The sequence below is a fragment of the Homalodisca vitripennis genome, chromosome 5 (assembly GCF_021130785.1).
Source record: "Homalodisca vitripennis isolate AUS2020 chromosome 5, UT_GWSS_2.1, whole genome shotgun sequence".
Classification (NCBI taxonomy): domain Eukaryota; kingdom Metazoa; phylum Arthropoda; class Insecta; order Hemiptera; family Cicadellidae; genus Homalodisca; species Homalodisca vitripennis.
Genome location: NC_060211.1, coordinates 162,198,474 through 162,224,907, shown reverse-complemented (window position 1 = coordinate 162,224,907; position 26,434 = coordinate 162,198,474). Strand labels below are relative to the sequence as shown.

At 33.1% G+C, this 26,434-nt stretch overlaps 2 protein-coding genes across 3 annotated transcripts in view; one reads left to right on the top strand and one right to left on the bottom strand.

Moving 5' to 3' along the window:
* LOC124363072 (MRN complex-interacting protein) overlaps positions 1–26,434 on the bottom strand; it is a 69,391-nt gene that overhangs the window by 22,865 nt on the left and 20,092 nt on the right. The gene's annotated exons all lie outside the window — the stretch shown is intronic.
* On the top strand, positions 884–20,855 carry LOC124363071 (glutamate dehydrogenase, mitochondrial-like). The gene is made up of 9 exons (XM_046818156.1): positions 884–1,375; positions 2,995–3,195; positions 5,978–6,064; positions 7,445–7,632; positions 9,647–9,763; positions 13,565–13,729; positions 15,324–15,528; positions 18,375–18,517; positions 20,671–20,855. The coding sequence occupies exons 1-9, from the start codon at positions 976–978 to the stop codon at positions 20,785–20,787; spliced, it is 1,623 nt and encodes a 540-aa protein (XP_046674112.1). The 5' UTR covers positions 884–975; the 3' UTR covers positions 20,788–20,855.

Below are 26,434 nucleotides of genomic sequence, written 5' to 3'. Positions count from 1 at the left end.
CCCAATAGTTCATTTATAAGTGCAAGAAGAATTGTGGTTTTTTAAACACCTATTTTAAAACATTTTATCGTAAATATAGGAGTAACTTAAATTTTTATAAATGCTAATAAATTTCAGGCTGTTTTCATGAACCTGATACTGGGATAGCCACATACTAGTGGTTACACTGGTTGAAAACTTTCGATTTTCTATTGTACCTCAAGGTGATACCTCAAGCTCTAATTACTCGCTTATTTTCTTAAGTTCTTAAGCATTTGTGATTGTTATAGCTGTAGCTTCTGCCATACAAACTCTCAATACATTTTTGAAAAACTGACCAGCGTAATAATATACGCACCACAATGCTGCTAGAACTCAACAATCAGAAAGTAGCTAAAACAAGCAATTTTAAATTTGATCCCTTCAGCATAACATATTATTTTTGGACTTTCCTCACACTACTTGAAAATTTCACTATAACCGTTTTATGTGCTTTAGAGTGGAATCTTTGAAGCAGGCCAATTGAGTTAATTTCCTAGTTTTTCACAGCTTGATGCGGTTGGTTCAGTATAAGTAAAAAGATCTGTACTGATGGAAGAGACCACAAAGTTTACAGTTGAAACAGATACATCAGGATATTGTTGCAGCGCTTGTGTGTGTAAGATAAAATTTAATACCTTTCTAGTGATTAACTTCATTACAAAGACACACCAATTAAACAAATAAATGCAAAACAGTTGTGGTTTATTATTCACATGTCTCACCCCATACATAGAGGGTTGGATAGTCTAAGTTATAATTTTATTCGCCACGATGGTTTTAAATAATATAGAAGACAATATAGATACTTACTATTTGTTCTCGTTTGTTACTATATATTTGATGATAAAAATCATATGGATTACAGATTCAAAACAAATACAGTTTTAATCATTGTTACTTTCTTGTTAATAAAATAAGGTAATTAGTTTTTAAACGCTCATCTACAGGACAAATATGCTTTCTTTGCTTCGACCGCTCTATAGTATTGGAAACAAGCCAGTAAGAAAAAGTATTTTGAAATTACAGGCCAATGCAAAATATACAACCAGTGACTTTCCACAGCACTTGAAGGATATACCTGAAGCGGAGAATCCTCAGTTTACCAAAATGGTCGAATACAACATTCACAATGCAATACGAATACTGGATTCTCGATTTTTGGCTAGTTTAGTAGAAAGAGGGCTGAAGACCGAACAAGAGAGAGAACACAAGAAACATGGAATAATAAAGTTGATGACAGAATGCAACAGTGTTCTAGAGATAAAGTTTCCCATCAAGCGAGACACAGGGGCATACGAACTTATAACTGGGTTTAGAGCACACCACTCTATGCACAGAATGCCTGTCAAAGGAGGTATGTAGTTGAAAACAATTTGGAAGTTTAGGTATTACCTGAAAATTAACCATATAATCATACAACAAATTTAATAGTCTAATAGAAGCTACAAAATAATACAAGTAAAACATAGCTACAAATAATAATGGGTATTTAGTATAATAATACGGAGGCCATTATTTTTGGAGGAGTCTTCCTTATCAGAGATCAAAATAAACTTCATTACATGATACTAGTACTTTCCTTGTTTCATAATGGATTTAAAAATACTCGATGAGTCATACTTCCTGTCGCCAAGTCGCCTCCAAATATGCCTATACGAGCGACCCTCCAAGTAGGCCTAGAAACACGAATCACATGTCACTTCGAATAATTAATTATTGTTCTTTTATATTTTGTGTTCACTTATTGTCGTGCGTTTGATTAATTTATAATTTCATCGTGAATAATTATCTCCGCCTCTGGGATTTAACTCATCGACATCGGGACATCGCTTCCTTTTGGGGGACAGAATTCGATAATCGTTCGTCGTAATGACTTGTACATTTCAAAATAGGTTAAATTAAAACTGTTCTATTTAAAACTGTTATTTATTTTGATTCCCGATAAGGAATACTCGACCAAGAATAGTGGTCTCCTTGATAATACCAAAGTACCAAATGCCACTATTTCAATTTAATCAACTTTTTGCTTTGACATCTCCCTTTGAATGTAAAATAATATTCGTTTTTCATTCACTCCAGAGAATGTTGAGAATATTAGGGCTCACTGGAACACAACTTGAATTGCGTGATTTCAGCTAAAACACATTCACTGCTCACAAATAATTTGAAACTCATTTGCCATACTGCAGATTTCAGCGTATGTGGAAACAATGGCTGAGAAGGTCTCCGACCTGAGACGGCAGCACCCGAAGGAAGTTCGACGTACATCCAATCGGAGACGTTAGCAGTAAATGTGTTTTAAGTTATTCTTTATTAAATTATTTATTAATAGCTGCTAATATTGTTTAACGTTTTGCACTTAATGGCTTTACATTATGTAAATTGAAGAATAAGTAGTTTTCACAACGCCAATTATGGATTAGCAATTATGGACAGTCTGCCATCCTAGTTTTACCGTTCAGAAATGGTCTAGGGCACTTGCAAAAGGACCGATTTCGTTAGGATCGGTCCTGAACCATTGAATACTAGACTGTTAACTCATAAAACCACTCTAGTTATACCACGCTAATTACTACTGATCATTGAATAATTCTTATTTCAGTGCCTTGCATAAGGAAATAGAATTTGATAAATAATAAAACTCAAAGTATGGAACAAAAAAGTCAAACTGTTTAAACTCTTAAATAATCCATGGGAAATTGTACAGTTAAATAAGTAAACTAGAATAGTTTCCATTATATATTTTTAAAATTTATAACTGTTTAACATAAAAAATAAACTCTTCCGCATTTTGTCACGTGGAAATGAAATCAAACTGAAAAACTATGTTACTTCACAAATTAAGATCGTAGATAAGTCAAAAATATCCGTTTCAATGTATATTTTTGAGATGTAAAAGCATATTTTTCTGGATTAATAATGAGCACCACAGGATTAAAGAAAGGTTTCGCTCTATGATTTTTGTACTGGCAGGTATCCGATATTCCCCCGAGGTTGAATCAGATGAGGTGCAGGCGCTGGCGGCTCTTATGTCCTTTAAGTGTTCATGCGTCAGTGTTCCCTTTGGAGGTGCCAAGGGAGGCATCAAGATCGATCCCAGGAAGTATTCTTCGGACGAGATAGAAAAGATCACCAGACGTTATGCGCTGGAGCTGATTAAGAAGAATTATGTCGGTGAGTTAATATTTGAAATGCCATTATGAACAGTTTTAATCCGTGTCGAGACTTTTTAATGTTAAAAGAGAAACTTTGCCTTTATAAAAAATAGATTTAACTGTTTTCAGTATGGAAAGTAACAAAAACATATTATTTATAAACTTACATTTGAATCACTGAACTTACACAAATCAAGAATGTTTATGAGAACAAAAAATTGTATTTATTATTTGTGTTTTTCTACAGAACTTCTAATAATTCAGATGTCTTCTAAACTTTAAACATTCTATTCTTATATGTTTGCACTAAAGAAACGGTGTTTATAATAACAAAATTTATAAAAAAGATTGTGTAACAATTTTAATTTAATGGATTTACTAAAGATTGCCCATCAGATCCTAAATAAAACGGGACACAACGCTTCTCTCTTGAAATTATCTTTTGAAAATTATGAAAAATACAATTTGGGTTAGTAAGCAATTTATATCATATTCAGATAAATGCAATTTTCAAGGGTTGCTTCAATGTGAATGTTGGGTTCATCTCCAATTCGCCTTCCATTTAGTGCCAGAGATCTAACAAATGGTATCTAGAGTCCACGTACGTCTGAAGTGATCCAAAATAGGTTGGTGATAAAGAAGCTCTAAACGAACTCTGCGTTGTTTCGACATCAGAGATCTAGACTACGAAATCGAGTGTAATCTAGACCTAAGAAAAAACATATCTGCCTGTAGCGCTTTTCTGGTTGGTTACCGAGTATAATTTAGAACTTACCTGTGCAAGACCGTTGCTATATTCCTCAACAACACTATAAGTATCTACAATTGACTGTAAGTTGATCTGTGTCGATAAATGTGGAAGTTCTAGTAACTGTTTTTTTTTACTCTGAAATATGCAACTAATCTCAACCCTAGGCTGTTGATTAACAGTATTAGACTTTCAGGTCAATCTTATACAGAGTGAGTTTTATGTCCCGGCACACCTGGATATAATTTAAACGGCCCGAGATATCTATGTCAAACCTTGACCCTACCTATTATAACATATTTTTTTAATTTTTCAAGTTGTTGAAAATTTTCCCCCCTTTTCTAAAGGGGTGTAAAGGCGGGCAACTAAAACTTTTCAAATACAAAGCCCTATCATGTGACCCCTCATTTTAAAAGGAATAAAAAAAGAAATCCAATAATGCAAACTAGAGGTCTTTACGTTTTTTTTATCAGATGCTATGATAAATTTACAATTTAGTAAAAGGGGGCAACTAACAATTTTCAAATACAAACCCCTATCATGTGTGAAGTTTTTACACACGTCTAGCACACTGTCAAACAGCCGAAGGTGAACAGTTTGAACACCTGCTACATTAAAACAAGTAACTGTTTTTAGAATTTGCGTTAGTGTTGACTCATGTTACGATAAACAGGACGAGACAGTTACTGATTTTATTATTGTAAATTTGTCATAAAATGAGTTAAAATAAACGTAGAGACCTCTAGTTTGGATTATTGAATTTATTTTTTTATTCCCTTTAAAATGAGGGGTCACATGATATTTGTATTTGAAAATTTAGTTGCCCCCCTTTAGAAGAGGGGGGGAAAATGTTCAACAAATTTAAAAATTAAAAAAATATGTTATAATAGGTAGGGTCAAGGTTTCACATAGATATCTCGGGCCGTTTAAATTATATCCAGGTGTGCCGGGACATAAAACTCACTCTGTATATTGTTCCAAACCGTTCCAACACCCAGACCAACAGTTCACAGCGTATATCTATGTGTCATATCGTATGCTTGAATCCGCATGAGGAATTCTTACTCAGCTGAAATCTACTGCCTTCTTGATCTCGACTCCAACGTTGCTGGCTGTACTATAAAAATAGGCATTTAGCATAACACTTTTCGTGTTTCCTGTTTGTATTGTAAAGGTACGTGTGTTTTTTTTTATAACACGTGGTTATTGTTATCTTGCAATTTTGCATTCATAACTATATGTATTGAAATGTATAATAATATCTCCACAAAAAAACCTCAATCTGAGATCGGTGTTTTTTGTCAAAAATATTTCCTGGATAGTGAAATGGGTATCGAATGTGATTCTAAGTTAGTTTCACGCTAAATTTCCCCACATATCTGATGAATAAAAAATACTGATGTTTACTGTAATTTATTTGTTAGTTATTGTTATGACTGTTGGTTTATTATTTATTATTCTTAAAATGTTGTTTTTATCTTTATACATATTGTTAACTCTGTATATTGTTGCTTAATTGTCACATTGTTAACTAGTTAGTGAATTCCTCAGTTTTGTTCTAGTTTTTGTTGAATTGTTTCACTATCGACATATGTGTTTGTGATTTTTATTATTTCATTTATATTTTATATAATTACAGTTCTTTTGTTTTTTATTGTTAGGTGGTATGAACTTATTATGTACATAAATTGAATGTATTTATCTATATGACATTTTTGTTATGCATGTAATATCTTGGTGCCTTGATTTTGTCGCCAATTATTATAGACTTCCTTGACGTATTTGTTCTTTCTCTTTTAAGAATATATGTAATGTTTGCGATATTCCTATGTTGTAAAAATGAATTTTCCGTCATATAAAATACAATACCTCATCTCATTGTCATACCAGGTGCACCACGATGTTTTAGTGTCTCTGTTGAGTTAGAAAAAGAGAAAGTATAAACATCCTAATGTTAAATGTTTCTGTTATATGCAAATTGTTAATCTTGTGCCAAAATGGCCAAGCTGACTACCGTAAACAACTTTCACTGACAATGCGTATGTTACTTTAGGTCCTGGGATCGATGTACCAGCACCAGATGTAGGCACTAGCGGGCGAGAAATGGCATGGTTCATGGACACTTACATCAAAACACTGGGTAAACCAAAAAATCATATCAGAATATTAATATCATCTCTAATACTGCAATTTAAAATTTAAGATTCGATAAAGGCTTTCTTTTACCAAATAAAGTTAGACCTAAGAAGCAATCTAGCATAACCTGGCAGTGTTAAACCACCACCGAGTCCCATTGTTACAACCGAATTCGTTGCATGGACTCAGTTAACTTGTAATACCTATGGGTTATTCTCTATAAAAGTCAATTGACAGGATTTAGTTTGGTGTTCAGATTATATGAATTATAAATGAATCTCTCACTTTGGTTTAATGTTACGACTATAATTGCTTATACATTTATTAACAGTTATTTGAGTTCATTTTCAAAGGTTAAAACAAAGTATTAATTTTTCTAAATTTATAACAAGACAATATGTACAATTTAAATCTCATTGCTTTAGCAGATTCTAAATTAGGATTTATAGATTAATTCGTCAATTGAAAAAATAAAAAATTAATGACTAGTGAGATAATTGTTCTGAAAAAGGCTGCTGAAGTTTCATAACTAACTATAGCCAAATTATAAAATAAACTATTTAATGTAGCAAAATGTATTTAAATGGGCAAAATAGAACAAAAACTTTAGTTTTTTCCACCACCGTAAGAGACCGGAACAAAAAGTTATGTACTATTACTATGCCTTTTCTTATATTTATTTATACACTTACAAATCCTCTGACATCAAGAAATAGATTAGTGTAAAAGCTTAAATTATTTTTTTTATTGTAGCTATCTAGAGAAACAAGGCGTACTCTGATTGTCCAATAGATACTTTTGTATTTCTTTCTTGATGATCTTTCCTGGTAAAACCAGAGGATTATCAGGTAATAGGTTCTTCAGTTTACTCATGATGTAAGAGGAGGTTTTCTCAAAGAGAGCTGTCTGGTTTCTGCAGAGGATGTATCTTGCTGCATGCGTTGTGTTATAAGTGCGGAAATCATGGTTTATTTCGAGTTTGAAGTTTTATTTTGGTGCATAAACAATCTCCCTATCCTTCATTTCAGTTTTTTTTCTCTTTTGTATTTTGTAATTAATATCCAATCCATAATGATCACACAACATCTTTGTTGTATTTGTTCGAACTAAACAGCAATCGTTAATTTTGTTTTATTTGTCTGAGTTTGAATTCAGCTCGAGAACCCATGGAACCTTGTTAAGGATAATTGTAACGTAAAATCCATTTTATAGCGTTGTTTTTCTTGGCTACCTCTCTCAAACTGTGCCTGGTGCGGAGCACGGACCTAATATAAGTCTGAAAGGCATTAGGAAGTTATTTTATTTTTACTCTTTATAATTTATATTTAAAGATGTTCCCTCGTATGTGAATGCAATTTATATTGAATGCGAACTATCTCCACAGGTCACACCAATATCAACAGTGTCGGCTGTATCACAGGCAAGCCTCTTTTCCTCGGAGGTATCAGAGGTCGTGTCTCTGCGACAGGTCGTGGTGTGTTTGACGTTGCGAATAATTTCCTCAAAAATGAAGAGCTCATGGGAATCGTTGGACTCACTCCAGTGTGGAAAGATAAGACCTACATTATTCAGGTGAGTATCACATTCGTTTTTTTTTACATTATAGAGTCTATTCATCTAGCGTTATCCCGTCTAGAGCGTGGCAAGCCTCTAGGGCTGAATAATTGGGAAGAGAACCTTAATATCTCCACGTGGACTGTGTGGATTCCCAGAATTTCGGGCTGAGTTTACAGTTGGTCACATTCGTCTTGCTTTTTTCCTAAAGAAAGGACTCCTGACGTGGTGGTGGAAGAGGTTGATGCTTATTCACGGGCTCATTATAAACAATCCACCGATTATATCAGTAATGTAATCGTTTGATGAGACGTTGGTTCAGACGAGAAATGATGAGACGTTGACTGACAATATAAGGGCTCAAGAGGTTGAATTGACCGCATTACAATCGGCCTGTCACACGTCAAAGCAGTACTGGGTGGCATATCACTATCAACACAGTAAATCAATCATAAGGGGCAGGTTCCCTCGTATAATCTCAAGTCCACACTTATAAACCATAATATCAATGAAACAATATACTAGTTTGCAAAATATTTCCAACTGATTGTCTATATTAGATTAATAAAACTATTTAAAGTTATAAAATACATTTTTGGCTAAGCAAAGGCCTATGTAAAGGGATTATTTACATTATTATTAAACCTAAAGTTAAATAATAGTTCAAATATTAATTTTGAACAAAAATATTCAAATAATATTTGAATTACCAAACAAATTCTTATCTTTTAAATCTTACTAGCTCTCGGAAATTCCTTGATTTTTTAATATTGTTTGGCAATAAATAGAAAATACGTTTTTGAAATATGAGTTTTATTTTATTTTCATTCCTGTAAACTGAATAAAGTACAGTAATTATTAATCTGTTACTAAGACACATACTGGGAGTCCCCATCTTAACTTTTAAACGGTCAAGAGTTTTCTAATACACTATTTGGGATCTGCAATAACACCAAATAGAACATGTTTGATGTATTGTATAAATTACACCTATATCCCTACACATAAGTAATGATAACTAGACTACTCTTTTATAAGTTCATATTGAGGATGGAAGATTTTAAAGAATAACAGGATTTCGGACATTTGCAATCGTTATATCTTATAAAAGGTTTAACGCAATGTTTCGAGGATTGGAATCTATCCTATTCGTCAGATGGGGGAGGGATTAGTACATGCACAAATAAAGAGCAGAAGAAAGTAAAGAAGAGAAAGAAAGGGGTACAACCCTCGAGATTGGAATCTATCCTATTCGTCAGGTAGGGGAGGTATTAATACATACAAAAATTGTGACAACGCCTGGACTGGACTCCAAGCAGCTTTTAGGTATGTTTGAACCTTTTTCTTTCCCTTATTTACTTCCTTCTGTTACAATAACTGCCATAACAATAGTTGCCATCGTTTAGTGATACAATAAATCAGTAACATTGCGTTTCGAGATCTGCAATCTGATCTCTTCTTCAGGTAAGTAACCTAACACATAAATACAAACTAGGTTAAAATCAAAAATCATACCAAAGCGTTGTGAGACGCAAGTCAGAAATCATCATGGTGTGTGTCAACTTAATTAGCTCTAAAAACATATACTTAAGAAAAAACAAAACACTAATTATTAAAACTGGACTACAGAATACACGTCACATAGGTCTGCATTCGCCGACCAACCACCTACGACGGACCAGAGGCCAATATTAAATTGTAATCGTCATGGCAGACACAAGATGGCGGCAAAGAGGAAAGGAACAGGAGTGGGCCCTTTTATATTTTTGGTTTATGCTAGATGAACTTCTTAAAACCATACTGTGACTCCGCATTGGTTTATTAATGTACTAGGCTAGTATTTACCTGAAGAAGAGATCAGAGTTCAGATCTCGAAACGTAGTGCTACTGATCTTTTGTATCACTGAACGATGTGAAATGTCCGGAATAATCAAGTTCACTACACACATGAACATTACGGTATAAATTTTGTCATATATTAATAAATAGCACATGGTGTAAACATAGCCTGTCTATAACTTTTATTTTTCAGGGATTTGGCAATGTAGGATTCCACAGTTTGCGGTACTTGGAGCGAGTAGGTGCCAAGTGCATCGGAGTTGCAGAGCACGACGTCGGCATTTACAACAAGGACGGCATTTCTGCTCACGTTTGTACAATAACAGAATACTTCTCAATACTTTAAGCAGCGTTTAACCTATGAATAAGCAATCTTTGCGAAACCGATACTACCCCACCTCGTGCCACCACACACCTTGAAACAAATTGAAACTGGCATCAGAAATCACAGTTTTATTTAAATCTTTGATGACTACCGCGATATTACTTTGGAAAACTCGTAGAAATTCAGCTAAGGAATAAAACCCATTCCTAATGTTCAAACTAATTAAAAAATCTGCACATTCAACGTTATTGCTGTGAAAGTTGGACGAAAACTAGGAATATGCCGAATATTCAGCTTCTTACTCTGTATGTATTTGTCAAGAAAATGTTGGCAAGCTACAAAACAACTTGATTGTTTATTAATACTTTTATTTTATAATCACTCTTACCCATTTTTAAATGTAAAGCAAAGTAACTTTTTCTTTGGTTAGCAGTTTCTAAAATTACTTGCTCGTAAAAAAAGTATCTATAACATTTATCAATCACAATTAGTACCTTAATTAACAAACAAAATACTGTAATATATATTTATCTTCAATAAACATTTATTATTATTTAAATAAGAGTGTAGGATTTTGTTTATTAACAAACTAAGTAATATTAAATCAAGATTGCATGTACCTATATGATGTACAGTAACAAAAATTAAAAATATATCGTAATATTCTAAACCTTTACGTCTTAGTAAAAACAAAAAAGAGAGTACCGGTAATGTACTTAGATGATTTATATTCGTACATAACTTAATGAAACCGAAGTTAAAACAATACTATCATAATATCGTTATATTTTCCAAAACGTAAAGGTAAATTATGATGTAAAGGCTAAAGCTTCTGTGGACCCAAGAATGTAGCCAAGGCGAAAACTTTGTTCGACGTCGAACCTACTTTTCAATTCATTTTCCAGCAAGACTTTCATATCCATGATTTCTTTGTTTTTGTCATTTTATATTTCTAAATATTTTTGTAAGGTTTTCAGATGAGGTATTACTTTAGACACTGAAGAGTAACTTGGACTTATAATCTTGGTGATCTCTTCAAATTGCTTCAGAAATTCAATGCTGTTTTCTAGTTTTTTCCACTCGTCATTAGAGAAATTTCCGAAATTTGCCGATGTTTCAGCCAGATATGAAGAAATACCCCGTTTTTGTTCGAAAAGGCAAGATATCACAGAGTATGTAGAATTCCATCTGGTACATACGTCTTACACAAACTGGTGGTCTGATAAATTAAGGTCTTGCTGCAAATCATGAAGTTTTAACTGAGCTTGATTCGAGTGGTTAAAGTGTGTCAAAATTCGTCACGATTTTACAAGTATTTGTACTATGGTAGTACTCTAGCGCTATTTATTGCTAGTTTTAGAGTATGTATAAGACAAGATACTCCCTTATAAACTGAATCGTCGATTGTTTTCGTCAATTTTTTGCCGTTGTCTTACAAAAGCGTGAATTTTGGTCATACCCTCGTATATCACATAAAGTTGGAATTTATTCTAAACAGTTTTTTTTTATATTATAGGCGGTGTGTTACAGGGAAATGTTTCATTTGCAATACTGCGTGATGGTATTTGAAACTATCCGTCAAACTAGTGAGCTGTAAAACTTAAAAAGACTTTCTTTGTTCCTTATGTTTGTCCACATGTCAGTAGTTGACTGAAATTTCAGCTGCACTCATCACTCCTTTTCGTATTTCAGATTTAATCTCTTTGTAAAGTTGAAGAATAATGTTCGCTGTGAAATACTTTCTGCCCTGTATGTTGTATTTTGGTTTAACTTTTCTCATCAATTTTCTAAAACCAGTATTTCCAACAATTGACAATGGCTGGTTGTCAAGTGCAATCATTTCACCTATTGCAATATTGATGTCTCTTGATCTTGAGTCTTTATGTTGGCTTTTCTGACATAAACTGACCTCTGACAACACTGAAGTTGACATAGAATGCACTGTTGTAGGTATTTCTTTTGTTTGGATTTGCGACTGAGAAGAATCGTCTCTGGTCGAACATTTGATCATAGAACTTAAATGAAGTATCAGGGTCGGACGTCGGTATTTAATATAGTAGTTCATACATGTATTATTTGCTGTTTTTCCCTGCCCACCACGAGAAATTATCATTTGGCATTGGTTACACTTTACTGCAATCTTCGCCCAATTGTTAAAAACTATCCATACAAGCGTCTTTCTTTTCAACATAAGTAAGTTTTAGTTGGGCACATTCATTTTAACTAATAGTAACAGTTGTAAACGAAGTTCAGCGGAAATCTCCGGAATCGTGATCGGTTTGGCCGACTACTCGACCGCTTTACAACCGATTAATCGGCTAGTCGGTCAAAGTTATAGTTGGCACATCCCTAATGAGAACATTACAGTTTGGATAATAAAAGATGTTTGAAGGGTTAAGAGGGAGCGTCAGTCAGTACCGTTCGCGCGTCTGATGTGCTTCTATCATGGAAAAAGGTTAAGAAAAATGTTTCTAATAGAGCAAATGCTGAACAGATTTGCATAACCTTTCCCATAGTTTTTAGCTGTGTGCATGATGAAACATTATTGTAAAATTAGAAGCAAGTAATATACAAGGTTTGCAGCAAAATAACTTGATTCACACTTTGAGGGGCTGATGGTTTCATGCAATTTCCCATTAAATTGAGATGATTTATTGTCATCCAGGGATAATTCCATCAAACTTTCTGTTTTAAAGAATATCTCAAGAGACTGGATTTAATAGGAAATTAAATAATCTGGTAAGATGATATCATATGATATCAATATCATTTCAATAAGATGATACGACTGATTAGTCTAAAAGCGATTCAAGAATTAGAATTAGAATTCAATATTATAATGACAAGAATTAGGGAATAAACCATTCAAAATTAAATGTCAATATAGTTTTTGTTTTATGCAGGAAAATAAAAAATATTAGCAAATATAGCGAAGAATTGTTCTCTAGTAGTCAAAAGGCCTACTATGATTTTTTCTACCATACATTAAGCTTACAACTCTGGGGATGCTGTGCAAATACAAAATGAAATGGATCACCAGGCTATAAAGATGTTGTCAGAATCATTGCTAATTTTAGTTTTAAAGATTAATGCACTGATGATTTCATGGAGCTCAGATTTCTGACTTTGCCTTGTCTCAAGTTTTAGAGGTAATCATGTACTGCAAAGCTTTATGCTGTATGGTTTGAAGCAGGTTGTACATTTACCACCATGAAACCAGTGTAATGAATAAAACAAACTGAAACCAAATCCATCAACTGACGCGACAGTGGCTTTGTACTTCATCTGTTTTGAAAGGATAATAGGATTTAGGACGTTTGCCGTCATTATATTTTACAACAATAGAACACTATGTTTAGAGAATTGAATCTATCCATCTATCAAATTATCCATCGCCAACAAGAAATTGTACATAAGAAAACGAATCCATTTTACTTACGGAAATGCATTAATCAGACATAATTAATTAGTTAAATTCATTGACATTAACGGTGTCTTTATATTCACTTTAACGTTTAATTGTATTTTGGTAGTTTCCTTCATTTAGAAATACCAAATAAATTATGTTTAGCCTTAATAATACAGCTTATAGATAAAACCAATTAAGTTCTCTACTTGATAAAAAATCTATTCAATTTATCAATTCTGTGTAAATGCCAGAGCTGCATTTAATTTTAAATATAATATTTTCTATTTTGAAAATTATCTAACCAATGAGTCTGGTTGGATATTGTACTGGTATATACGACAACACAGTATGAATAACATCACTTTATTATTGTTTAGGAGTTGCAGTCGCACAAGATGAAGAACAACACGATAAAAGGTTTTCCCGGAAGTAAGGAGTATCCTAATTCCAAAGAATTGATCTTTGAAGCTTGCGATATCCTCATTCCTGCTGCTTTAGAGAAGAGTATTCGGAAATCTAATGCTGACAAAATCCAAGCAAGAGTAAGTATGTTGGCACCATTTATGTACACAACATTAACACTTCATTACTTCTTTCCAAAATTTATATAGGTAAAAAATACTGATCCTTTAACTAGTATCAATGAGTTTAATTAAAGATTAGCTAAGAGTTGAAAGTTACACAAGTATTACAGGACGCAGTTATATAATAAACTATAACCAAGCAAGTTTCAACTTCATTATCTATTGTAAAAAGAACCTTTTTAGCCCATGAATGGTATTGATTAGTTCTATGGAGGCGATGTTTTATAATGAGAGCAGCTAGTTTTCGCAATTCACTTTTCCAAGCCAAAACTCTGCTTGATAATTTATGATTTCCTCTGACTTAGTTAACCTTACAGCATATAAATTATCATGTACTCGTATTAACATAAATAGCATGTTTTTAACTGTCGATAAAACTGTTGCAATCAAGTTTGGTAAAATGTGCCAAGATTTATACTTATAATTAATAATTAAATAGAGACATTCATAAATAATGCGAGTAAAGTAAGTAGATAAGTAAGATAATATATCTAATGTTTTTTTTTTATAGGAATGTTAAATTTAAAACACATTTATTTTTCAAAACGAAGCAATAACAATGCCGAAGAGCAGCCTAAACATTATATGGGTTACACTAATGTAGGGTCCTAGAGTCTAATATAGGTACTCATTCCTTCTTAATATCCCGTGTAGAGCCATAGAGACCCATGCCTTACCACTAATACAGACCAGCACGGGGCTCTAGAGTCCCACTCATTCTTTCTTAAAACCCCGTGTGGAACTCAAGAGACCCATGCCTTGCCACTACCTCAGACTGGCATGGGGCTGCTAATTCTACGTCTATAAGCAATATTGGTTAAGTAGATAGCTTATTGTAATCTTCAGACAACAAACATTTTTCTAACAAAACTTTACTGAAACGTTTATAATTTTTTTTTTCAAATTCCTTTCTAATTATTTCTTAATTCATTTCAAAACATGAACATTTTTCTACATAGAATATTAAAATGATAATGTGATTTTCTGGTTCAGTACCATCTTTAGAATTACAGAGTTATGAAAGAACATTATGATTGTAATGCAGACGTACGATAAATAAATCTCTACAGTTTATAAAATCAACATTGTGATCTGTTTTCAAATTGATTTCCGTTCTTCCTGTTGCATAATTATTGTAGGGATAAATCGAGAATTAATTTATCTTTATAAGCCCAAGTCGTAGGTACTCTGAAAACATTTTGTGTTTTGAACCATTAACACGCACTTACCTCATGCTGTATGAATATCACAAACTTAAGTGATCAAAGCCATCAAAAGATGTGTACTGTATACAACTTTAAAGTAATTGGAAAGTTAGCTTTAGTATGAAAAGCTATTATACATCTTTGTATATATATATTGTGAAATGTTATGTTAAGAAACAAAAATTTTACACATAAAATAAAAATTGTTTTCTACTTTTGAATGTACTTCATCGCATTTATATTTCTTAACTTATAGAACTTTCTCAGCAAATCATTTTTGAAAGGATGATAAGATTTTGTACATTGTTATATGTTACAAAATGTATAACACTGTGTTGAGTCCACAGATAGTCGTGGAGGGTGCCAATGGACCAGTTACTCCGGCAGCGGACAAGATTTTGCAAAAGAAGAAGTGCCTAGTGATACCAGACATCTACGCCAATGCTGGTGGAGTCACCGTGTCGTACTTCGAATGGCTGAAGAACATCAACCACGCATCATTTGGCCGACTCAGCTTTGGCTACGAACAGGAGAACATAGAGCTCCTTTTAGGTATGTTCTTGAAATTTCCATTATATTCTAAACACTAATTCAAACTGACTTTAATAGATTACTAGCTGTTCCCCGCGGCTTCACACGCTTTTCGTAAGCTTTACCCGTGTATGAACACTTCTGGTTCAAGTTAATTATATTTCCAACACCGATGTAGAGTTTGCCTTGTTGCCACTATCAAGAAAATCTGTCAAAAGTGGATGTTTATAGCCATTGTACACGTACATACAATGTATTATAAAGTTGTCTAACACTCAAGCTTTAAGTTAAACCAGAAATGTATTTGAAATACAAATATACATCATAACTTAGCACCTTCAAATAGTGTTTGGCTATTTAATATACTAACTCAGTAAAATAAGGCAAAATGAGGATGCAACCTCGGAATGAAAGATAATAAACTAAAAATTTGCATACGTCTTTATTTTGATGGTATAAAACTTACCTCAAAAGTCTCATATAATCACATGTACGCGTCTTTAGATATTTAAGGTCAAAGTTCACGAAAATCAGTTTTTTGAAAATATCTCGTTTCCCTTACGCTAAATGACTTTGAAGGTGGTTAGAGAAATTGTAGAGCAGAAAATTCTCTTCAACTTTTGTCTGAAGTAATTTTATGTACGTCCAATTTTTTTTGAGATACAGCGCAAAGAGTAGGGGACCGCTTACCTGTATATACGATAATGCGAGGTCAGCCAGTAGAATACAATAAATAAATTAGTTATATTGTTAATTATTCACTTTCTATTATTATTATCAATACTTAATACTATTATTATTGTTAGCATTACCATCATTATTATTAAATTTGTATTGTTATTAAGTTTGTATTATTATTTTATATACCATTTTATAGATATTAATTATAAATTATATATTCTCTAAATAATACTTATTTTATTTTTACCTAACATACAATATTAAAAGAAATACTATTCGTCCATGTTACTATATTACTATGAATATTATATCTTGAAATACAAATCTCTTGTACGACGTTTGCTGTTTCTGCGAAGCTGTAGCAGATGTTCCATTTTTGACCGGGTTTTTTGTTTGTTGACTTTCTACACACCGTCACGAATGAATTTGGAATTTCTATGTATAAGTACAGTAGTGGTGGTGAGATATTTACTTGATGATGGGAATGGTAGGGTATTTCTCTGTGTTAGTATTTCTATACCGATAAAATTTTATTTTATCCCTTAGTTGAAAACGACATCTTAGCATTAACAGACGTACAATTTTGAGTTAATATCAGAAAGTGCTTCTGTGATCGGTATAGAAATACTAACACAGAGAAATACCCTACCATTCCCATCATCAAGTAAATATCTCACCACCACTACTGTACTTATACATAGAAATTCCAAACTCACTCGTTACGGTGTGTAGAAAGTCAACAAACAAAAAACCTGTCAACAATGGAACATCTGCTACTAACTCAGTAAAATAAGGCAAAATAAGGATGCAACCTGTTCTGCTACAGAATCTGCTACAGCTTCGCAGAAACAGCAAACGTCGTACAAGAGATTTGTATTTCGAGATATAATATTCATAGTAATAAAGTAATATGGACGAAGAGTATTTCTTTTAATATTGAATGTTTAGTAAAAATTAAATAAGTATTATTTAGAGAATATATCATTTATAATTAATATCTACAAATATGGTATATTAAATAATAAATAATAATAAAAATTTAATAATAATGATAATAATGCTAACAATAATAATATTATTAAGTAATAATAATAATAGTAAGTGAATAATTAACAATATAACTAATTTATTTATTGTATTCTACTGGCTGACCTCGGATTATCGTATATACAGGTAAGCGGCCCCCTACTCTTTGCGCTGTATCTCAAAAAGGGTTGGACGTACATACAATTACTTCAGACAAAAATTTAAGAGAATTGTCCGTTCTATAATTTCTCTAACTGCCTTCAAAGTCATTTAGCGTAAGGGAAACGAGATATTTTCAAAAAAACTGATTTTCGTGAACTTTGACCTTAAATATATAAAGACGCATACACGTGATTATATGAGACTCTTGAGGTAAGTTTTATACCATCAAAATAAAGACGTATGCAAATTTTTAGCTTATTATCTTTCATTCCGAGGTTGCATCCTTATTTTACCGGACTATACGTAACTGTCTCGTAATTGCAGCTTATAATGAGCAGCGCTTTAAAAACTATTATCTTCTGCAGCACCGCCTGGTGGCGAGTTATATCAATGGGAATAGCATATAAACGTTCTCCGTGGAAAAAATACATATACATACAAATTTGCATATGTTCGGTCAAATAGTTTCTGAGTCTACCAATGTCATATATACCAACATGCTCTTTTATATGTATAGATCAGATAATTTGAAAACCCAGCCAGCCACTGCACTCGCATCGGTTTGTACCAAAGCTGAAATTCGCGGAAAAAATCTACCAATATAAATTTATTTAATGTTGCAATAAATATTTATTTATTTAAATAAACATTTATTTAGTGTCTGTATATGTCTTAACTATATTTATGAATAACAATGGTTTGTACCATTTAATTCAGTATTTTAAGAAAATCAGTTAAACATGACTTTTCACATGAACCTTTTTGTATAAAATATGTAAATCCACGACGGAATTGTAAATCCATTGTAAATTAATAAATAAGTAAATGGTTTTTTAATGGCTGTTGGAAGAGCTTCAAGAACATAACTTTAACCCCCATTTATGCTTATTCCTAGCAACAATGTTTATTAAATAAGTTTTATGAAGGAAATAACAGATTTGTGATAAAATACAATTTCTTTTTACAAAATGTCTAAGAAAATGCATTTAAATTTACAGGATCCGTGGCAGAATCTTTGAAAAAGACTGGGAAGGATATTCAGATTGATATGTCGAAAGCATTGTCGGACCGAATGATACAGGCCAATGAGAAGAACATTGTCCAATCTGCCCTCGATTACTCATTGGCCAAAACTGCTCATGTGAGTTCAAAATACATTCTGTGAAGAAATGAGTGATGTGTGTGTGTGTGAGAGAGAGAAAGAGAGAGTGTGTGTGTGTGTGTGTGTGTGTGTGTGACCTATTGAATACACTACGCTGACATTCGGCTAGTTAATATACATGGATAGTAGAAGGAACACCCTCTCTGCCATTTCCCCAGGCTGCATGATTGATTTAGTTAGCTCATTGCTCACGGTAATTCAAAATTGAGTGATATTTAGAAGGTGGACCATGTGGATCCTCATTACTAATTATTAATTATGGTGAGATTAGAGTGGAAGTGAAAGGAAGTTTGAATGTTATTTCTTTGGTACGGTACGCTGTAATCTTGTAAGGGAAACTTAAAGTTCGGTGGAAACTACATGCAGGAAAGCACTCAGTTTAAAAAGTGTCCTGACAAAAAGTATAACACAGGTCAGAGGGATAAGATAATATGTTAATTTTCTACGTAAGTAGTTTGAATTTTTACAACTGTATGATGAGCAATTTCTTATATTACTGATTAGAGTTCTTATTAGGTTCACAGGAGGAAAAAATATGAGGGACTTATAATTGAAATCCCTATTTTCACGTTAACTTTAAGTACTTTAAAGAATAATATTTACATTATTACTTGATTGTGGATTTATCAAGAGTGCAAGTATTAGAACAATACGAATTACGTAGCGAAAAGCCTATTTTATCTTGTCAACACAAAGTGAACTTATCAAATATGGAGCCAGTCACATGATAGACAGTCATATTATATGCATTGCATTTCATATAAGCTGACAAACCATGAGCAAAGCTCAGAACTAAGTTTTTATTAAAATTCAGGTGAAAATGTCTGTAAATACGTTTAGGGCTGTTTACGGTATCTGTACGCCTAAGAAAACAGCTGTTTGCAAGTGGACTGTTTTCTGTGGATCGTCAAAAACAACCTGCAGCTGTTATCACCTTACTTCAAGCTATGCTTAGATGACTATTTGTAGTGAAATGAATGAGCCCCAGGTTGAACGGTAAAAAATCTTAATCAATAATTTCATCAAATTGTGTGTCACTAATAGGAAATATCGTAATAAAAACTATTAAAAATCAGAATACTAAGGCTCGACAATCTGGTTGGTAGTGTAGTAGGTCACTGACTGTATGGCAACTTGAGAGGTAATGCAAGTAGTTACGATTTCACAAAAAAACTCTCAATTTGAATTAGCTCACGTTACTAATTAACAAACCTCATACTGAGTAAAACGTGCGCAGAAAAGTTTGAAAAGTGACCACGGTCTCCTTTGCTAGACCATCTGATCACATAGATTCGTTGATGGGTGGATCTTATTTTGCCTAACTACAACAACTTGTATATCTGATAGTACATTAATGGCCATGTTGTTTTTAATGTAGCAATTCAATGCGAACATGCACGCTTTTAGCTCTTAAAATTTTAAATTTCACTTAAAAAAATCAACAAATACTAGTAAATATCATAATAAATAATAATATATTATATAATAAATATTGATCAGGTTGGGCACCTTTATGGTAACTTTCTCACAGAATGTTCTTGAGTAAGATCAGTTTCAAACCTAAATTGATTATTTCAAATACAAAACGAGAAATGTCCAAACTTATTTTAAAAATTGTTTATAATTGCTGCCGGCTTAATGTTGTAGATGTGTTTTCTCATTGCTACAAGTTGCTCAAAATAAACAATAGCAATTGTTTTATATTAAAACACGAGTGTAGAAAAAACTATACTCTTTAATATTTCATTGTAGCAATAAAATTGGAGGGATAAATCAAATCCTCAAAATCAAGCCGTACCTATTTGTGACATCTACAGTGATGTTTTATGAAAACACAAACTTTGTTAGTACACAAAGTAGTATAAACTTTTGTACTAAAAAAGTTTGCCCGCTAAAGCAAGCAAGTTTCAAAACTTGACTACTATAATTTAATTTACATATAATGAATTCTTTGTATGGAGATGCTGTATGAGTATGAGATGTAAATATTTGAGTTACAATACTTTGATTTAGGATTATTACTAAATGAACTTTGATTTGAGCTACGACACATTACATCTACATTCTTATACAGAAACTAGATTACTGGTAACGTCTCCTGGGATGTAACGGTATGCATTATGAATTTACAGGAAATATATCGAGAGAGCAAACTCAACAATCTGGGTGTGGATATGCGTACTGCTGCCTACTGTCTCAGTGCCTACAGAATATTCAAGACATACGAGGAGGCAGGTCTCTGCTTGTGATCTCTACTTGTTTTTGTATTCTTTATTTGAATGTTATTGGGATAAAGGTTGTTACATTGTTGTTTCAACTGTGTGTCCTGTTTTTTTTTCTAAAATGAAAAATGTTGCATTTTATGGTTACCATACCGTACATTTTTAATTATTCAGCCTATCTAAAATACAGGCAATGAACAAAGAATTTATTTTGTTTATTAAAGAGTTTCATTGCACATTTAATCCTATTGAAGAGTCTGCCTGAACCATTGTAGTATCATTAGCGTATTAAGTAACGCGAGCTTCAGGGACAAAACCGAAGTCGTTCACATATAATGCAAAGAGAAGAGGTACCAAAATAGAACATTGAGGAACACCCATAGTGACCTCAACGAAATCTGACTTTGCCGTGCCAAAAGAGTTAGTAACCCGAACACTCTGGTAACGATTTTAAAGATGAGACTTGGATCACTGTATGACACAGCCTATAAAGCCATAGATTTCCAGCTTATTAAGAAGTTTAAAATGGTTAAATGTTTCGAATGCTATCAGATCGCAAAAAACACCATTTACGTGATTTAAATTGTAAATATTAGGAAAAACATATTTAAAAAATTGAGGAACGGGTTCGGTAGTGGACTTAGACGGAACAAATCCAAATTGAGTGTCACTCAAAATGGAATTCTTGAGTAAGGAGTCAGCGAGTCTGACATGGAAAAGATGTTCGAAGGCTTTACTGATGGATTTTTGCTCGTAGGACAAGAAGCTTAGAAAATTGCACATAGTCCTATAAGGACCTTGAATATTCTGGATAGGTAAGGTTGGGGAATAAGAGTCGTCTCCTGTCGAGATCCATGAGGAAAACTCTAGGGCACTAATCTCAAGTCATGGCCCCTTGGAAGGGGAAGCCAGCTCCAAACCAGCCTTTCCAGTCAAAGCAGGCAGGGGGTGGCACATCCTTATGTGTAGGCTGCCAAGAACCTTTGACTCTTAGGGAACGAACTCTACCCACTCCAACATTCATATGCCGTAGTAAACTAGACCTTTCACCCTTGTGAACGGAAATTTCTTGTCGCAAATCACTACTTTGATCTTCAAAAAGTGGCTCATCAGGTCTGGTAAAGAGCCAACTAACATTTTGGTGTGCTCAAAAACTCGGGTTGCATTTCTTATCAAACTGTCAAACAGATATTCACAGAACCGAAGTCTAAGCCTGTTTGTAACACTACATTTTAGACTTGTGCAATCTAACAAAAGTCAGAACAATCTAACAACTTGGTCAGAAGACCAAATTTCAATGGCTAAATAAAACCTAACACGAGAACACCGTTTGTATTGTGGCCACTACCGTTCTGCCGCTTTACCACTTACCGCTCGTATAGTGGCCGAGGCCTGAGATGTGGATTGTATGTGTTCGGGTGGATTGCCGGAGTAGAACTAACAAATGCTACACGTGGAATTAACCTTGGATCAATTGGTGTAAGAAGGGGCTTACGAACATATGTCGAACTTCATTCACAGTTCTACGTCGCGTTAAATACGAGATTAATCAGGTCCTGATTTAAATTGCTGTCAAGTTATTTTTTATTTAATATGTTATTAGATGCAGAAAAATTGTTCTTGAAATTTTCCCGGTTCTATAGTAAGATTCCCGGTTTCCCTTGTCAGGTGGCCAACCTGTAAAACGAAAAACCTTTTTCTCTCAATCGGTACCCAAACTCTCTTTAATGTTGAGTCGAATTGTCACAGGAGATGAAACATGGATGTAAACGTGGAATTATTGCACACAACTTCTCCTGTAATTATGGTAACTGTGTTTTGGAGCAGGTGTAGAGTTCTCCTGGTTGACACAATCCCACAAGGAACCATCAATGCAGAAACATAATGCGCAACATTGACCAAGCTCCATTGAGCAAAGATAAAAAAAACACAAGTTGAATTTTGCTTCTGCACATCAATGCAAAGCCTGATACTGCTGTGAAAGCTCGGGAGTTATCAACTCTTTCGGCTGGGAAGTTTGCATTAAATCGCCAACCTTACTCTGAGCAATTTCCTCCTCTGTTGGCATATGAAACACCATCTTGTCATGAGACACTTCAACACTGATCAAAGACTAGCCAGCGAGGGGGTCCAAGGGGTCCCAACAACAAATTTTTAATTGTTTCAACTTCTTGTTTAGTACACGATTATTATTATTTAAATAATTCGATATTACTATCATGTACATGAAAGATCGTTCTCAACATAGAAACTGGTCAAGAACTTTCTAAGGAACAAAATGGAGCCTTACTTTCTGTCCACTATGGGAAAGTATCAGCTGTCTTGACCCCTCCTCCCAATTTTTTTCCTGGCTACGGTCTTGACTCTGATGAAGACCTGAAAATGGCTGTGAATTTCTGCACGTCAGAGAGCACGAAACAAATTTCTTTGTAAATAATTCTGCTCAACTAAAATGCATATTTTGAAAACAATAAGCCAAAAATTATAAAAATCACTTTTGTGTGTATTTAATTTTTTATTATATTAGCTAAAATAATTTTTGTTGGAAAACATCAGATTCGTGTTCAGCAACCCTGAAAACATAAGAAGCCAAATAAAACCGGAACTTTCCGTCAACCAGGGCTTGCCTTTTAAAATACCTTTTAATTGGTCTAAAAATAAGAAAAAACGTTATTTTAATATAAAGACTGTAACTCGATCTGTTCACCTGTTATTGAGCAATCTTGTGTGCAGACTGCATGCATTCTTCCTGGTCAACCTCATAAAAATATTCTGCTTTCATGCTCAACCAAAAAGACGAGATATCTTATTTTGTGATAACTTAGAAAAATACACTAAGGCTAACTTTAGTCAGTACTTATTTTAGCCAGTTGTTAGTCCATATGATTCATACACCTCTAAAAACCAGGAATTAAAATATTATTCTTTCTCATTATCTACCAATGTCACAAATCTCAGGAGCATTACAATACTCAGAAAATTTATTACTACAACTATTGTGTATTATTGTTGGTTTTCTTTACTGATCACTCCAAAATTAATTTTGAGAAATGATAAAAATTTACAAAGACAATTTGTGTGAGAAATATATTAATTTTATTCACTGCTGAAAAATAAATTATCTGTGACCTATTAGATTATAATTTATTATTATTAGATTATTTCCTCACTGATTGAGTAATTAACATAAGTTTAAATTAGACAGTTTCATAACCATGTCCAAATAAAATCTTTCAATTATACTGTATAGGGCATAGGCTACTGTAAACAGTTCATATCCATATCTTCATCTGTTTTTCTTTGGTCCCAATTATAAGATATTCCAACATTCTGCTTCAAATTCCTGCCAATCATCCCGTTAAAATGAAATGTTTCTTTCAGTCTTCGGAAATGGTATCTTAATGGAATTTAACCAAAATTACCTTTTAAATATATTTTAATCAAAATCAGAATGCACCACCTAAAGTATTATTAAATTTTAAGGGCTTTGTTAGAAGGAAACAAGAAGTTAACTTTTTTAAATCTGTAGTTTTTATTGTAACAATACAGAGAAATACAAACTATTTACAGTTTTAATAACTAACAGCTAAGGCACTTAAGTATTTATCACTCTTTGGTGGGTAACCTCCATCGATGTTAATACTACATATGTGTTATCTCATGGTCAAGACATGAAGCTTGTGAAGAATGTGGACTTAATACAGGGCAAATAACAATCAATGATAAACATAAAAGTAAACTGGGTGGACTGTTTCAACGATTACATTATTCATAGTTTTAACATTTCAATTACACATACATCGTTTACTAATCTGAATGTATATAAATTAATATTTGTAGAGATACATAGACAATTTTATAATCAAAACCACGAAAATAATTGTTAGCTTTTTTAAGTTCAATAAAACCTCCTAGTGGTTTTGTTTCATAGAAATCTTTAGAGAAAGTATTTTAATATCAAGTAACCTAATCAATAACTATGCTAACAGTAACTATCTACTTGGGAGTTTTCAGAACAGATTAACCTTGTTCAGAAACATACTAAATTTCTGAGGCGCACAATTTTAAGTAGTATTTTAATCATTGATAAAAATATATCTAATAAATTCAACAGTAATAAAATATTTAGAGCTGTTTAGTAACATAATATAAAGGTCAGTCAGAGTTACAACTTTTCTATTTACAATTTGTATAACCAATTCTTTATTTGAACTTCCTGTTATTTACCATGTAGCAAAACAATTAATAAATGAACAGTGATTTTGAAACTGTTAGTTTTGAAATATAAAGGCATAAAAAAGTACAAACCTTAAATCTATCTCAAAATTAGAATTTTTTACAAGTAACTGTTCAAATTGTAAGTGGTTGAATAATTTACAGTATTAACATGAAATTGGTTATAATAAATTGTATAAATTGCCATAAAAACCATTTGAGAAACAGGAAACTGACATGTCAAAAGATAGCTAGGTTATCTTTTGAGTAATGTAAGAAAAGGAACTTAATTTTGTATACAGCGTTGCATGTATACATTTGTCTTAAGTGTTACAATCGGGTTCAAAATAGAGTTCATCCATGTTGAGGTAGGATTGTAATTGCCTGCATGACCTGGCAGGAACTACTCGTTTCAGAGCTGTATCTACTTGTCGTGACAAGCCAGGCAAACAAAATGTCTTGTCAGACTTCTCTTCTTTGGTCAGCTCTTTTGAAGGCCTACCAACTCTAGAATACTTTTTCTTTTCCACATATTTCTTCTCTTTAGACTCCTCTCTTGGAGGCCTAATAACTCTAAAATATTTCTCCTTTTCAACATGTGTCTTTTCTTTTGGAGGCCTGCCTACTTTGGTAGATTTATTTTTCTCGCCTTCATACCGATGACAATTCCATTCCATTACCCCAGATATCTTAGCCTCACTTTTTACAGAAGATAAAACTGGACTGAAAGTGTTTTTGATATCCTTGTATGTCTTTTCACCAGCTATGCTTGAGGGAACATTTAAATTTTCTTGAACACCATCACGGAAAACATCACTACCATGAAGATCAACTATCTTATTAATAGATATTTCATATGGTTTGGCACCTACTTTTGGAACTTGGGATGGTCTTTTTTTGTTCTCTGCTTTGATCCCAGGAGACACTAAAGGTGTTGATCCTTCAATTATTTTTAGTAAATCATTAATGTCATTCTGAGAAATTACATCTCGAAACTGATTTTTAACTGTTTTTTCTATCTTATCAAATTTTTTATGGAAAGACCTTACAATCTTTGTGAATTGGTTAAGTAAATTAGCAGTATGCTTATCATTTAGATAAATATCACTGGATAACATTTGAGCCATAAGTTTTAATGATTTCTGAGTAGATATAAGAGTGCGAGATGCTTCAATGATTCCATCTTTCAAACCAGATATATCAACCTCGTCAACAGTTTTATTTTGTGTTTCCTCCCAGTTTTCATCACAACTTACACTTTCAGATGCCCACTGTGCCAGTGTTGGGTTATCGTTCACATCAACAAAATTTAATGGTTCAGACTTTTCTACAGCTGGGAACATTTTTTATATTTTTTTTACTATGACACATTCCCATAACAGCTTGCATCTCTAGCACTTTCTTCAATCTCTCTCTTAGCAACAGTTCTTTTTTACGGATCTTTAAATTTTTAGCTTGT